Source organism: Melanotaenia boesemani, chromosome 6 (assembly GCF_017639745.1).
Source record: "Melanotaenia boesemani isolate fMelBoe1 chromosome 6, fMelBoe1.pri, whole genome shotgun sequence".
NCBI lineage: Eukaryota > Metazoa > Chordata > Actinopteri > Atheriniformes > Melanotaeniidae > Melanotaenia > Melanotaenia boesemani.
In genome coordinates this window covers 11,855,793-11,872,078 of record NC_055687.1, presented here as the reverse complement: position 1 = coordinate 11,872,078, position 16,286 = coordinate 11,855,793, and the positions used below count along the sequence as shown (strand labels likewise).

General features: G+C 38.8%; 1 protein-coding gene across 5 annotated transcripts in view; it reads left to right on the top strand.

The window, feature by feature from the left end:
* Positions 1–13,284, top strand: part of phldb3 (pleckstrin homology-like domain, family B, member 3) — a 28,770-nt gene extending 15,486 nt beyond the window's left edge. For 2 of the 5 annotated variants that reach the window (XM_041987456.1, XM_041987457.1), the window contains exons 7-15: positions 2,306–2,416; positions 5,093–5,194; positions 5,716–5,803; positions 6,303–6,468; positions 7,265–7,346; positions 7,647–7,820; positions 8,359–8,569; positions 8,824–8,909; positions 12,502–13,284. In XM_041987456.1, coding sequence (XP_041843390.1) covers positions 2,306–2,416; positions 5,093–5,194; positions 5,716–5,803; positions 6,303–6,468; positions 7,265–7,346; positions 7,647–7,820; positions 8,359–8,569; positions 8,824–8,909; positions 12,502–12,636 — 1,155 coding nt within the window. In that variant the 3' untranslated portion in view covers positions 12,637–13,284. The remainder of the gene's footprint in view (positions 1–2,305; positions 2,417–5,092; positions 5,195–5,715; positions 5,804–6,302; positions 6,469–7,264; positions 7,347–7,646; positions 7,821–8,358; positions 8,570–8,823; positions 8,910–12,501) is intronic. The other 3 variants (XR_006010692.1, XM_041987458.1, XM_041987459.1) reach the window with 3 other exon arrangements.
* Positions 13,285–16,286: the final 3,002 nt, after the last annotated feature.

Genomic DNA, 16,286 nt, shown 5'->3' with positions numbered 1-16,286 from the left:
GTAGCTCAGTATTTACTTACTGCCCACGACAGTTTAAGCCCTGCATTAAACGGCTCTTTAGGATGCACACACAGATGTATTTAAAGTCTCCTTCAAAGTACAGTCGATGGTTGTCATTGCAGGTTAAGACTTGCTCCCCTTTCTTTTCTCCCCCTCATTTGGTGACACGAGCGTGAACTCTTCACCTCAGACCGTCACCCTGATTCTGTCATGAGCTGATACAAGGGAGCTTAATTACATCAGAGGCCACCATGAACAAAAACGTCAGAGAAAGACAGAAGGAAAACAAAGTAAGACGGATTATATGAGGTAGATAAAACACATGCGGGGATTTGGAAAATTTTAAATGATCCAAAACTGTGACTGAAAGAAAGTCATAGAAAGTATTAGGATCATGGGATTTTGTTATTGTAGTATTTAGAATATGATAGTTATTCATTTTTAAATAAAAACCCTACAATATTTTATAACTTATTATTAAGAAATGGTGCAAAAAATGCTCTATATCAAAACTTTCTAAGCAATTTAAAGAGGCCTAGAACATGTTATATTGTTTTAAATTTTCTGCAGTTGAGTTGTAGAATAAAGTTATTTTTTTTTACAGAAAAGCATCAAAAGATGTGTGAAAAGAGCCTTTTTATGTGACCTTGCTCAGAAGATGAAAGCCTGGGATGACAAAGAGAAGTCATTACTATCATCATTCAACCTGTTAACACAAAGAAAGTTTGACTGTGTTGAAGTTGCACCTGGTCAGGTGCTCATTGATCTGAGCATGATGCTCGCATCTGCATGAATGCCAGCACTCTTACAATGCCAGTGCGGACATGTAGACATCATGCTAACGTACATGTATACATTGTGTAAATGTACAGTTATTATACTGCAGTGTTTACAAGTTATCAGGAGTCTCACTTGAACTCAGAATATGTCCTGCCTGACCTCAAAATGCCACACAAACCTTTCCTTGTGCATTGTATAGTATGCACATGGGCGGCTTCCTCTCAACATCCAAAGACATGCATGTTAGGTAAACAGATCTCTCTTGTAAATGAGACTGTGTCTTTCAGTGGGATTGCCTGTATAAAATAGGGTTTAAAAAAAGCATTGTACAAATCCTGATTATAGTAGTTCAACAGTAGTTCAGGTTGTATTTCAACATGAAGGGTGTGTATGAAAGATCAATGCTGTCATCCAGTGTCAGACTTGAAACCAACAAGGAAGTGTAATACAACGGATGAGCACTAGATGCTGGCTCCAAAAAGTCACAACATATTTCATAATTTCACTGCAGTTCAAATCAGTGTTCTAGTACTTGCTCTGACTACATACAGTAATTAAATAGATGGAAGTCCTCAAAGATAAATATTTTCTTTCAATCAGGACACTTGTATTACTCCAGCTTCACCTTCATCTCCAAGTTTCAAGTGTTTCACATCACAGAAACATGTGCTTTAACTGCTCAGCCAAACGTGAATGAATAAATCATGAAATATATTTAGGTTCTAAATGATGAGAAAATAAGTGCAAAATCCATCCATGGCCTGTTGATTCCAGCAAATGCTCATACAATCTGTAAAAATATTGATACAAGATTTTTTTTTTTCAGTATTAATTTGAATTTTACTTCAGACACATATTTCATCTGATGCTGCATAAAGTGCTGAATTTGCCTGTAAATTGGCCAAAAAAAGTAAGAAGTAAGTCTTTAACGCTTCTTTTTTTCCCCCAATATAGAAATTATACTTTTCTGCTGCCATGTAGGATTCCATTCAGTCATAGACGGTGACAATAACATTACATTGTTCCTCAGTTAGCTTAAATATGCAGCAGGAGAAGTGGTGCCCGGGGAGAGATGAAGATGGGGATTGTGTGAGAGGGAGGCAAGCTGACTCAGCAGCACTTTGGCCTTGCTGCATATGATAGCACATCTCTCTGTTTGTCTCTCTCTCTGTGTGACGTTTAAAGCATTTAAGTATGGAATTATCATTAATTGATCTTTTTATATTATTACTCTTTGTACCCTACAGTCATTTGTCTTCTCCTTGTTCCTCTGGTTAACTTGTAAATTGTACATCTGATATGTATTGTGTCTCAGCTGATTAGATCCACTTGGCTCATAGCTCTGCGTTTACTCACACACAAGACATCACATCTGGATTATTTTCTATAATATTACGTTGCAGCATAAGGAACAGATTAAGAAAAGTCATGCCAGCCAGATGAATCAGCTACATCACATAGCGTCTGGGGGAAGGAAACCATGTGGCAGTCAACGCTGATGGAAATCATTCTTTTGAGTTTTCAGGAGCGAGTCCAGCAGCTGGAGAAACAGCTGAGGGAGATGGAGAAGGAGAAGGAGAGGGAGCTGAACTCCCTGAGGAAAGAGAAGAGAGAGCTCATCCACACAAGTCAAACAGTAAGCAATTCATGATATTGTGGGTTATAACAAATGTACTAATCCTCAGGAATTTTATTAGTCTTGTGTAGTGGAGGCATATTGTGGGACTGATGGAACAAAAAACTGTTAAAAAGCTCTTCTCTCATTTTGTATTGAAATCTGTGGGGACGTTAGTGGTGCTCCTGTCATTTAGAGACGTCTAACTTATAAAAAGATAGCACTGTTGGAGTTGCATTATGAGACAAAAGACACCATTTTCCTCTTTGGGTGAGAAAATTATTGATTTTAAGTTAAAACTACTGACATTGTGGCAGATTAAACAGCACATTTTTTTTGTCTGTTCCCACTCTTCATTGCTACTTACAACCTAGTTCTGAACATTTAGTAAACTCCTTTTCAGGGCTGTTTTGTTGTTTATGTTTTACAGTAAATCTTTCATTTCGGAAAAGGTATTAAATACATCCGAAAAAGTCACAGAAGTAATTTTTCTGCCGAGCCAGATGTTTTGGTGTTCAAACCTTATTTCTGTGTCAAACTGTGTGCTGATTTTTTTCTCAATTGCATCAATATTGAAAAGCATTGCACTTCATAGCAATCCCACCAACCTTTGCTACATCTACTGTTATTTAACAATGGTCAGTTATTCTAGTGATGTGTCTATTAGTTTGTCTTTTATATTTTGAAGGTGGACATTTTTATTTGCCAGATGTACAGCGGTTTTTAAATTCTTTCTGGAAGTTGTTGTCTCTCTGTATTGGCCCTGTGATAGACTGGCAATACCAGGGTATACCCTGCCTCATGCCTGATAATGTCTAGGACAGGGTCCAGCCCCCCCCTGCGACCCTGCAGTGGAATGAGCAGGTGCCATCGAACAATGGAAGTTCAGTATTGTAGTTGTACTGAAAGAGGTAGCAAGAGATCTGTGCAGAATATATATTTACTTCACCGAGTATAAGATCCTGTCCTTGGAAGACAATTTTACAAGCTTCTAAAGTATACTGATAACAAAAATGAATACATGAGCATTATTGTATATCTTTCCTGTTTGGGGCATGTTGGTGCAGGTACATAAGCAGATTAGCAAATAGCACAACCTGAACCACTATTTTAGCTCCACTGTTTTGGTGTATGAACAGAAAAATCACATGACTCTATAAGTCCCATCAGCTCTAAACAGGAATTATAACTCTTTAAGTTTACTTGTTTGGTTTTACAGCCTGCAATCCACATGATCTCTAAGCTTTGGTTGTGAGCTCTGGAGAGAGTCCCCTCCATTGTAATGGGCTAGTTACAGTGGTTTTGGTATCTTACCAGCGTTCCAGCTTATAGACCCACATTACGCTGAGATGATGTTCCTCTATTCTGGGAAAGACTTGGAATCCTGCAGGAGGAGCTGGCCAAGCTTGAGACTGTTATTCTTTATTGTGAATACGCAGCGGGAGATAATGACATCTTGTATCAACATAAAGTAAACATAAGGGAAAATTGTAATGTTGATAACGTAACATTACATTAGATAATTTTTTTGTATTTTTTGATCTGCTCTGTTTTTTAAAAGCTCCAATAAATATTAGTTGGCTAAACATTTTGAAGGCACTTTGTACTGCTGTATGTTTGTTGTCACTAATTAAACTGTTGTGTGTGACTATCATTGTCAGCGATTTGCTTTTTTTCAGTTATGGCAGTAGTACCAGTTAAAATGAGCAGGAGACAAGATCTGGAAGAGGAAAAAACAAATCAGACATGGAGAGGGACGGAGTGAGAGGGAGTCAGAGCGCAGTCCAAGCTGGAGGAAAGGAGGGAGGGAGGGAAAGAAGGGATAGAGGGAGGAGTAAATTATGTGAGGGAGGGTGTTGCAGTTGTGAATGTGTTTGTTGAGGCGAGTGTGTGTGGATACATGAGAGGGAGAGAAGGCAATCTGGGAGAAGATTCACATCCCTGCAGCGAGTGGTAAGCAAAGAGGATCTGTTTGACTGGAAGGCGTTTAAAATGTGATGTTTAGGTCATTGGTTTGCTAATGAGAAAAGAGACAGGAAGAGAAATGACAGAAGGCGGTGGCAGAATAGAGGAGGAGAGAAAAAAAGACAGAATGTATGACTGTGTACGAGCACAGTATGCCTTTATGCAGGATGTAAGGTACTTCTGACAGGCTTGTTTTAAACTTTTCTTCATCTATAGAGGGTAAATAAGCTGTCTGGTAGCAATTGTTGGAAAAATTATGTAAAAAAAGAACAAGGAAAGTAATTTAAAGGATTTTCCTTTTAGAGATCTACCAATTCTCAGAGAAAATAATTTCAGAAAATCAGTAACTGAGAATTAAAAGCTTTAAAACCTTCATTCGCCACACGTTCATGGACAGCATGTGCTAGTGTGTTGGAGTGTAAGAGACCAATAAGGGTTAACCAGTGGACCGCATGTGGCGACTGAATTGCTCATGTGTTTGTGAGTCAAGCAGGGAGGGAGGGTTCCAGGGAAAGATAGTGTGGTTGTGATAATTTTTTTAACTCATTACAATCCATCTTAGGGAGTAGACAAGTTTTCATTCTCAGTCAGATGTGGTATGTCTACCACAACAGAGCCACAAGAGGCTGTGTGTCACCTTCTCTGCTGCTACAGTTGCTTAAAATCTTTTTTTAAGCCAGTCTTCATGACAGGTCTGTTAACTGAATTTAAAGACAGAATCTGGTCTTACAGGTTCTTAAAGAGAAGAAGCCGCTCACTGATTGGTCAAACATCACCGGCTCAACTCCCTGCATGATGTCACTCTCTCCTTTGACAGTTCATAAGTCTCCACAGGTATGCAGCTGGTCACTATGGAAACAATCTGTGTTTACAATTGGCCTGTAACTAACAATTTTCAACTTATTGTTGATTTATTTGCTTATCGCACTGATCATCTGGTTAAAAAGCTATTTTCCGCTGCAGACTATATATTGCTCTGGAATGGGCAGCACGATGAAGTCCAAGTCGTTGGTGTGTCTTCCAAACTCCCCAGATCCTAATCTGATAAAGTCTTAGCTGGATGTAAACAAACCTGCACAGGAAACCTCTAGAGGTTCTTAGTTTGTGTCCCAAAGGGTTAGATTGTCTTTAGTTACACAACTGGCACTTTGCAAGATAGTTTTCATGCTGTAAATGAACGACATATTCTTCTTCTGTCTTTTAAATACATTTTTTTCATCTGAAGTCATAAAAAAATAAAAAGGTTTGTAGACATTTTACACATTGTTGCTACAAAAAAAAAAAAAAAAAAGGCAGCGATTCAGTTTAAATATTTGTTACACACACTTAGTTTACACAGTCGTTTCATTCTTTAGGAAACATGCAAAGAAGCCACCAGTTTGCCCCGAAGACGGAGTTCCCATCGCAACAACAGACTCAGCGACCGGCCGGTTTCAGTGCAGGGTGAGTCTTTATTTTTCTATCTTCCACTGTGCTCCTGATTGCTCAAGCTGGTACTTTGTTGATATGGGACAATAAACATGCTCATTGTACACTCATGTCCTCGTTTTGTCTGTTTGTTTTGTTCCCTCCCTTTTAGTCAAATCAAAGGTGTGTCAGTGTAGTTGACCTAATACACTGGTAGAGAGCAGGATTTGCCTGTACGGAGGGGATAAGTTAAAAAAGCACCCATATTCTTAAGCCTAAAATCTCCTCTGTAATGTTTTCAACCTAACTTGCTCCAGATATCCGAGTAGCCTGATCTACAAGGTCATGTCACGTCTTGCCAGATCTTAGCCCTTTCCCTTCCTTCCACTTAGTCTCCTCCTGAATGCTTAAACTATGAATTCTTGAGGAAACAGGAGTTAAATTCTCTATACAATTTCTCTCTTGCCACATCTTATATAAAACTATTAGAACTGACTGTTCGCACCTGTCTTCTTCTGTCTCTTTCCACCCTCAGGGTTGGTGAGGATGCTTCCTGACAGCCAGACCACAGAGGCTTACCCCTCCCCCGTCACCTCCCATAGACTCAGCAACGGGCACGCTGATGGGCACAGATCTGGGACCAGCAACGGCGGCGGGCTGCTCACTCCTTGCAACAGTGCGACAAGTTCGCGTGCTGCCAGGTCACTTTCTTCACTTGTTTGATGAAAACTTTTCTTTTGAGAGTGAAATGAAAAGTTGCTCACCTAAAATGCCACTGCTGAAGATAATCCTTTTAATGTAAGGTGTAGTTACCATAAAAAGGAGGATACTGTATTTTTATGTTACCACAATATTTCTCTTTAATGTATAATTTTGTAAGGTTTAGTTGTTGTATTTGTTATTACACTGTTAAAGGCCAACAAATTCCATTTTTTTGGCTTCCCCTTGGCATTATTCTTGTAGTCTTATGTCTGTGATGGTACACAGACGAGACAGAAAAGCCGCACATGGCACATCCTGTTGCAAGCCAATAGTTGAATAGATGAAATGTGGAACTATTTAAGATCCAATGCTGATAGTCAACACTGTTGCACAGGTATCAATAATTAAAAGTTTAAGGTAATGATATTTGTGTAGTATAACTGCCTATCTCTATATAGTTATTGCTTTGGAATAAAAGGTAAAAATAATAATGTAAACAAAAAACTGATTGTTAAAATAGCTAAATACTTCAAATAGTTTCCCTGTTATGATAATTAACAAAAGCACATTTCGGGTAAAATGCTCCATTTAGATACTCATTGAATAAGATTTTAGCTTTCTGGATTATAAACTGTTTTGCAGCCTGTTGAAACTGTCTGTCTTACTGTATCTTTTGTATGATTTTGGTTAAAAAAATGCATCTGATATTAAATACAGATAAAATACAGATAAAACATTACCATAGGCATGTTTTTGTGAAAGGATTCTGATGTTTACTGATCCTCCTCCTCACAGCCCGTGCCTCTTGGATCTTGTAGAGATTGAGAGGAAACTGAGGGAAGCCAAAGCAGAAAGAGAAAGGCTACTCAGAGAAAGGGTGAGTCACCTGGGAAACACTCGCCAACATGTCTAATCATCAGCGACACACCACATTAGACATGGCTGTCTGCTCGCTGACACCCACTCAGCTCACACATGACTGTCCAAGAAAACACCCAGCAGATGTGTGGGCTTTCGTAATGCATTTTTGCAGCATTGACCACCAGCTGTGCTGGCGCATTACTATTGTTATATTTTTGTTTGTGTTTCCTTGAAAACAATCACTGCATATATTTATGTCACATATTACATCAATATATACATACATCAGTTCACTTCAATACGTGTGTGTACCCAGGAAGAGCGGCGGCAGTTGTTGTTGGAGGAGAGAAATCAAAGAGAGATTCACTCCCCCAGAGAGGAACCACCAGAACCAGAACTAGAACCAGAACCAGTACCAGTGAGCCCACAAAGGCCTGAGAGGCCAGAGTCAAATGAGTTACCAAAGATTTTTTCCTCACCAAACCCTGAGGTATGAATAAAACGCAAAAGCCTTCAAATATTTTTTTTATCCTTCAGTTTATCAATGAACTGTCAAAAACACTGAAAAATGTTGCTGCAAAATCTGAAATGTATTTTTTTTAATGAGTTTCTACTTTACCCATAATGCAACATGCTCAGCAATACATTTGTAGCTAAGTAACGTCAGTGAACATGCTCCAAGTTCACTTAAGCTACTATAGAAATGGACAAAATACTGCTGTCTCACATATTTCATTAATACTGAATAATATACAAAAGAGAACTTTCCATGTGTGAGTGCAGTGGTTGCAGGAGTAGATAAAAATAGATGCAACAGAAGCAGTTTTTTTTTTTTTTTTTTTTATGACTTTTGGTCTGTTCACCCCCCTCCCCCTATACGATTACGTTTCTACCATCTGATCACAGAAAGCGCTCTTTGAGCCTCAAAAACAAGTGTATCCATTATAAAAATCCACTGAATGCTAACAGTATTTTCCATGGAAAATTGACTATTTTGAGGCACATTTAAACTCCAGTTGTCCCTCCAGCAGCGCAGTTTCCCCCTCTTCCTCTCTCCGAACTTTGACCTGCGGGCCCATGTGGAGTCTTTGGGTCATGGGGTTGCCGGTTGCACAGACCTGCGGCTGACGCCTCGACGCTGTGCGGGTTTCCTAACCAAACGAGGGGGGAGAGTAAAGACATGGAAGAAGCGATGGTTCTTGTTTGACACGGATCACAGACGACTAGCCTACTATACAGGTTAGACTGGCTGGATGAGCTATGTGTGTGTGTGCACTAAACTTTGCATGTTTGCATGTGTGTTTGCATGAATAAAAGGCTTTTGTGCTTCACACTATTGGAGTTCACTGAAGGAAGCTCATTGTTGTAAAACCACACAAACATTGCTTATAAGGACTTTAAAATTTTGAAATTAAAATACAAGAAGTCTTAATTGCAATTAGCTTAATCAAATCTTAATTAGTTTTTCTTTTATTTGCTGTCTCTTGCTGCAGACTGTGATGAGAGGAAGCTAAAAGGAGTCATCTACTTCCAGGCAATAGAAGAAGTTTACTACGACCATCTAAGAACGGCCACTTCTGTGAGTTTTCATACTTCACTCAAACTGACTTTAACAAATCTTAAGTGGCTTTTTGGCTGAGGCAGTCCTAAATGTATAGAGCTTTACTTCATAGTGCAAAAATATAAAAATGAAGTTTACGAATGTGAAATGTAAAATAAATCAGAATTCAGTGATTTGAAAATTTAATAAACCATTTTTATTAATTTAAAGTGGGAAAATGTGTCACATCTTGAAAGTGAGACTTTTTACTATTTCATGAAAAATATTTGCTAATCTTACATTTAATAACATGTCTCAGAGATGAGACATAGATGAAAAAAGACTGGAAAAGTAAGCGGTACTGAAAAACAGCTGAGGAAACATCTTCCTTTACCTAAACACACACAGGTAATTAGGCACATTAGATAATTTGGCAACAGTTAAGTGATATGATTAGGAATAAAAAGAGCACCTTAGAGAGGTTGAGTCTCTAAGAAATAGAAATGTACAGAGGTTTCACAATCTGCCAGAAATTGAATGAATGATATCTTCAGTTAAAATAGTGAATCAGCACAAGAAAAAAGCAATCTACATATTTAAAAAAGAGTAGGAAGAAAATAAATTATTAAATTATACCCCCTTTCTAAGGTTCATTATTGCATTTAATAAAGACAATATAATATATATACAAAGTTAAGATAAATTAGTGCTGGGCAGCGATTAAAATATTTAATTGCGATTAATTGCATGACATGCTGCGATTAATCATGATTGATCGCATCGTTACGTGCAAAAAGTCTCTTTCCTTTAAAAGAGGGCCTACATAAAGAAAATGCAGTAAATTTTGGTTTACAAACACTACTTCAGGGGTCTCGAACCTGTGGCTCTGGAGCTGCAAGTGGCTCTCTGGACCTCTCTAAAGTAGTTTTATTTAGCTGGCTGAGGGAAAAATGGCTCTTTGGATTGGAAAGGCTGCAGACCCCTGCAATAAACACAGATTTTGCATCAGTTTTCTACTTAAACAGCAACAGTTAAAATATTTCTTCATATATATTTATAAAATCAAATATTTATGAGAAAGAAGGATGAAATGTTAAGGATTTACTAACTAAAAGGTTAAATGTCAGCAGGATGGATTTAAAGCTGTGACACTGCTTCCTTCTAAACACAGAAGGAACAATATGTGATGAAGATCAGCATCAGGTGAACAGACAGAAAGCAGGATTAGAATCTCACAGCTTCTAGATGGTGAGGAGAGAGAAATATTCACAATATGCACAATAACTTCCATCCATGCAGCTTTAGTGCTTCATTATCCAGATTTCTGGCCTATAAATTCTCTAAACCTTCATTTTTAGCTTGACTGCAACTGTAGCCTCCACTACTGTGAGTTGAGGGGTTAACATGTCGTTTCCGAGTGTAACATTAGGTTTGTAAAGGTATTTATAAACATGTGTGGTATCCACAGAAAGTCCAGAACCTCAGCTACCAGCTCAGCAAAACCATTTTTATGACCACCAAACACAGTTGAGACAACAAACAATTTAAAGAGCAACTACACAAAGTCAGAAAAATATGTAAACACAAATTATGTCTCCCCGTGTCCACCCCAAGGCATGAACACAGGCAAACGACTCCTCTACTGAAAGCTCACATCTCACAGATTCCACAGCTGGAAGTTTCATCTCGCTCTGACCAAGATTCACCAAATCAGAGGCAGAAGAAGACCCGACTTATGCTTTATGTTTGTAAAAGCATATTCATAAAATGTCTTACCTTCGCTGTCTTGCATAAATTAAAACTGCATTTATGTTCTGTCCATCTGCATGGATTTTGAGAAAGAGAAACGTCTGTTCTTTTTCTCCTTAAGTGCCTGACAGAAAACGTCTCTTCATTTTAGTAAACCCGCTCTCTTCTGATTACATCATCACCACTGCAGCAAAGCCAGCAAAAAAAACAAAAAAAAAACAAAACCTTAACGCGCGATTAAAAAAATGAACGGTGTTAATAAAGTGTAGCGTTAATAGAGCGTTGCGTTAATAAAGCGTTGCGTTAACGTGCGATTAACGTGCCCAGCACTAATATAAATATAGATGAAGAGCTATAAATATACACTTTATTGCCAAAAGTATTCACTCACCCATCCACATAACTGAAATCAGGTGTTCCAATCACTTCCTTGGCTACAGGTGTATAAAGATCAAGCAGCCATGAAGTGTTAGGCCCCGTAAAATGACTGAGTGGGGTCAGCAGATGCTGAGGTGCACGGTGCGCAAAGGTCACAACTTTCTGAGATTCGATTGCTACAGACCTCCAAACTTTATGTGGCCTTCAGATCAGCTCAAGAACAGTGCGAAGAGAGATTTATGGACTGGGTTTCCACGGCCGAGCAGCTGCTTCTAAACCATACGTCACCAAAAGCAATGCAAAGCGTCGGATGCAGCGGTGTAAAGAATGCCGCTACTGAACTCTGGATAAAGATCTGGACATGTTCTCTAGAGTGACGAATCATTTCATCATCTGGTGATCTGATAAAACAGTCTGGGTATGGCGGTTGCCAGGAGAACGGTACTTGTCTGACTGTACTGTGCCAAGTGTAGAGTTTGATGGAGGGATTATGGTTTGGGGTTGTTTTCCAGGAGCTGGGCTTGGCCTCTTAGTTCCAGTGAAAGGAACTCTCAATGCTTCAGCATACCAAGAGATTTAGGACAATTCCACGCTCCCAACTTTGTGGGAACAATCTGGGAATGGTCCTTTCTTGTTCCAACATGACTGTGCACTAGTCGGCAAAGCAAGGTCCATAAAGACATGGATGAGCGAGTTCAGTGTGGATGTACTTGATTGGCCTGACCTCAACCCGACAGAACACCTTTGGGATGAATTAGAGCAGAGTCTGAGAGCCACACCTTATACTTTTGGCAATATAGTGGATTAACTATGTTTACATAGTTATTCATATAGATATGTATACAGAATATAGTTATGCCTATGAACCTTTTGCTGTGTACAGGTTTAGAGAAACAAATACTCCCATTCAGAATAAAGTATTTTTGATGGGAAAACTTTGCATGATTCAGCAAGACAATGCTAAACTACATACTGCACTTATTACAACAGCATTGCTTTGTAGAAGAAGGTGTACAAATATTTGATCATTAAATGCAAAATATGAACTGTTGAGTAGCTAGAATCCTAAAGCAAACAAGCATGGGACAGCATTATTCTCCCAATGGTCCAACAACTGGTCTTCTCAGTTCCTAGATGTTTAGACTGTTAATAAAAAAGAAGGGCTGCTACAGCGATCAGCTTGGCCATAACCCAGCATGTTTTTAGAAGAGCTGCTGCCATGAAATTCAAGATGAAAAAAAAAAAACTAAAAGGATTTATTCATACACTTCTGAGAATCAGAACAAGCATTTCTTGCTTCATTCTGAGCGAAAAGAAGTGTGAGAGTTGTCTTTGTTAACGTTTCAGATCAGCAGATTTGTTTCACTGGTCTAGTTTCTGTTTTTAAAATATCCAGGTTCAGCTGAGATAACTACTGTAGTCATTAAAAACTCAGAAGTTTGGTGAAAAAGCTGCTTCTTCTTCATGACTCACCACTTTATCACTGTATTGCTTTTTCCTTCAGTCTCCACGGCCCAGTCTGACGTTCTGTGTGAAGACATATGACCGGCTTTTCTTTCTGGTGGCTTCCAACGCAGTGTCCATGCGAATCTGGATGGATGTTATTGTCACAGCAACAGATGAACACAGCCGTTATTGACCTCTTCCATATGTGAAGCTGCTGTGCAGAAAGCAGCAAGTCGTTTTCCCTTTCTGCTATGTGAGGGGCTGGTTTGACTTGAGCTCTGCTTTAGATGCACATTATTACCTGGACTCATGAACTTATGAATAATGATGCAGAAATACAGCGGTGCTGGTCCTGAACAAGCGTGATTGAATACAGAGGAAGAGGCTGTTACTGACAGAGTGATGGCAGCAGCGGTTTGTCAGCTGTAGAACAGAAGATGAAGAAGAAGCTTCGCCCACCAGCCTACACATTGGGCTTCTGTTACTGGGAGGTTTTTCTCTGAGCTGGGTCTCCCCCTGCTGGCCACAGCCTGGAATTACAGGACTGATGAACACTACACAGCAATACCAGTAGAAGTGGCCACAATAACAGGAACACCTGGACATTATGATGCAGTGCAGTCTAATGCAGCAATAAGTACATTTTGGTTGGATATTTTTTGCTGAATTTCATTATATTGTCAGGTGTTCCAATTAATATGCCCACATCTTAGCTCTGTTTTACAAGAAATGTTCCAAGTTTATTTATTATTTGTAATTTCTATGGGGTTTAATTTGCAGTTAAATGAAGATGTATTCTCTTATCAACATACTATTAAATGTTCATTCATTTACACTTTGATCTATGCTTCTTCATTTTGTTGAGTAACTTATTGGCACTAGACAGCAGATCATAACAAAAGCCAAAAAAATTCAATGAGAGAGTTTGTCTATTTTTTAAGATACTAATTAGCTAGTGTTTTGTATTGCATTTAAAATGTTTCAGGCTTTTCTTATGAACTTTCCTCAGGAACATCTTTATATCTGATATTTAAAAAAAGATATATAAGGAAGAGTCAAGACATTGGCTTTGTGCAATTATTTAGGGTTTTATTTTTATTATATTTAATTGATGACAGGATGTAGGTTGAAAAGTGGATAAACAGTTACCACCATTGCACAAGAAATCCTGTTTCTTGATGTACTTTTCTGATGCATGCTCTCCTTGTGCCTTGTTGTAAGAATACTTACAAAACTGAAGAGTTGCTTGTTAGTTTAAATGGTTTCAGAAGTGTTCTATAAATGTATAAATTGCTCTAAATTGGTATTCTTGGTAATGATCATACAACCCTGCCACACCTTTGCTTTTGCTTTTTGTTTTCTCTGTAGAAATGATCCACCATGATGAAGGGGAGTCAGATGAGTCAGGTCACAGTCGTTTTTAGGTTTATCCAGATATGTTACATTGTTCTACCCAAATGAAATGTCTAAACTCCAGTTTGTTAAGGTTCCTAGACTCTGTTAAATGGTGGAAAGCAGACAGTTTTCTTCAGTTAAATCAAGACAAAACTGAAATAATTATCTTTTCACCAGAAAAATGCATCTTTGGGATAAAGGAGACGCTTGGACCTCTTGGTTCTTTGGCTAAGTCCTCTGTTAGGAACCTCGGCATGACCTTTTGATTCTGGTTTTACTTTGGGTGCACATGTCAAGTCTCTAGTTCCTGTTTTTATCATCTGAGAAATATTGCCAAGCTAAGCTCCATTGTGTCACATCCTGAACTGTAAATCATTATTCGTGCTTTTATTTCATCACGATTGGATTATTGCAATGGACTATACACCTGTCTTAGCAAAACCTCTTTAGAACGGTTCAAGTTGTTCAAATTGCTGCTGCCAGGCTTCTGACAAAATCCTTGTCTTAAATTTTTTCATGTGACTTCAGCCGTGAGTCACATGCCTTTCGCTCCTCCCTGCAAAACATCTACATCTCTCTCCTCACCCGTAAAGCCCTCTGCATCGCGAGAGACCCCACCCATCCGTCACACAGCTTTTTCAGCCTGCTGCCATCAGGACGTAGACTAACCCGGGCCAAGACCAGCAGACTGAGGGACAGCTTTGTCCACCAGGCTGTCAAGATGCTGAACTCTCTCCCTGCTCTGCTCCCTTTCCACACACACACACACACACACACCCTCACACCCTGGACTCTGACCCCGCCATCAACACTTAAACTTTTTACACCCTCAGGAAAAAGCACACAGCCACTTTAATCACTTTAACCAGACCATATTCTAACTCAAGTTTTCTTTTTGCACTATAACCATAAACATATATTACATTGACTGTAATTTGACTTGTTTTTATTTCATCACACCAAGGTTTGAGAGAACAATGATTTCTATTCTCTGTCCTGTACATGCTGCAGAACTGACAATAAAGCTGACTTTGACTTTGACTTGGATGCAACTGCACTGGCTTCTGGTTTATTTCAGAGTGCAATTCAAGATTCTTTTACTGACCTGGAGATCTCTTCACCCACAGCCTCTAGCCTATATCAGAGGGCTTTAAACCCATATTTCCCTTTCAGGTCCCTAAGGTCCTGTGAACAGGGCCTGCTGATGGTGTCCCAAACAAAGTTAAAAACTAAAAGAGACAAAGCTTTCTGTTCAGTGGTCCCCAGACTCTGGAACTCTCTTCCTTTGGACTTCGGGGGACTCTGTGGTCTCTTTTAAGTCAGTCAAAAAACACATCTTTTTAAATCTACTTTTTATTTTTTATTTATTTTTTTTTACATTGTTGGCGCTTGTGAAGCACTTTGTGATTTTATAACCTGAGAGGTGCTATAAAGATCAATTTTTACTTACTTACATAGCTCCCTTTCTCAGGTCTACACACAAATCTTCTGCACCTCATGCCTTTATTTTCAGTCTGATGTTCCTCACAGCTGGACCTTTTACTGACGTGAGTGGACTTCAGTCAAGTTGTACAAATGTAGATGCACCGAATTAACTTTCAGATAAAGGAAGTGTGAAAAGACTAACATTTTAGTCTGAACTGTACACATATGTAGTAAGAAAGCTTCTTGGCTAATTTCCTTCTGTTTTGAAGTGAAACCTGTTTAAAGCACAGACATATTGTTTAAAACTTCTCTTCAGGTTCTATTAAATTGCCAGTTGAGCTTTAAAGCAGCCTTTTTATTCAATGTACAACAGCAATGTGTCCATTCACAGCCTCTGCTGCAGCTACAAGTATAACTTTACTATTTTTTCCATCAGTCTTGCTATGTGGTCTTCAGGGTCTGTCATATGCATGCCCCTGTTATAGTGTGTTATCTTCTTTGTCACTAATCTGTTTAGTATTCTTCCGCTTCCATGTTTGGCTGAACAGGCTGACCTTAGAGTACGTATACAGCCAGAGGAGACCGTGTGCTGGCAGCCACCAGCAGCATCAGCCTGGCACTGTTGCTGTTGTACCTTATGTTTTTTAGTTGCTTATGAGTTGAGTTTGAAGTTTTGGTTCTGGTTCTTTTTAGATTTTAGGAAAACAGCCCACATCCTACAGCTCGTTGCCTGCCTGGTTTACAGTCAGCTCCCATCCTTTGTTTCTTTTAGCCAGATCTCCCTTCTCCCGTATGGTTTTGGTTGGTTAAGTATTTCCTTACATTTACATTCTTTTTAAACATTGGTCATATGTTAAAGTTAATTTATTTTTTTTAGGGAGAGTAACGGCATATGATAAACTCTCATTTTGTGCACCATTCCTGTCCTTTTAAACATACTCTTTAAATTCAATAGATTAGTCGACTCCTCAAACTCCACCAACAATTTAAACATATTTTAAACAAGTTTAGTTTTATCTTAAT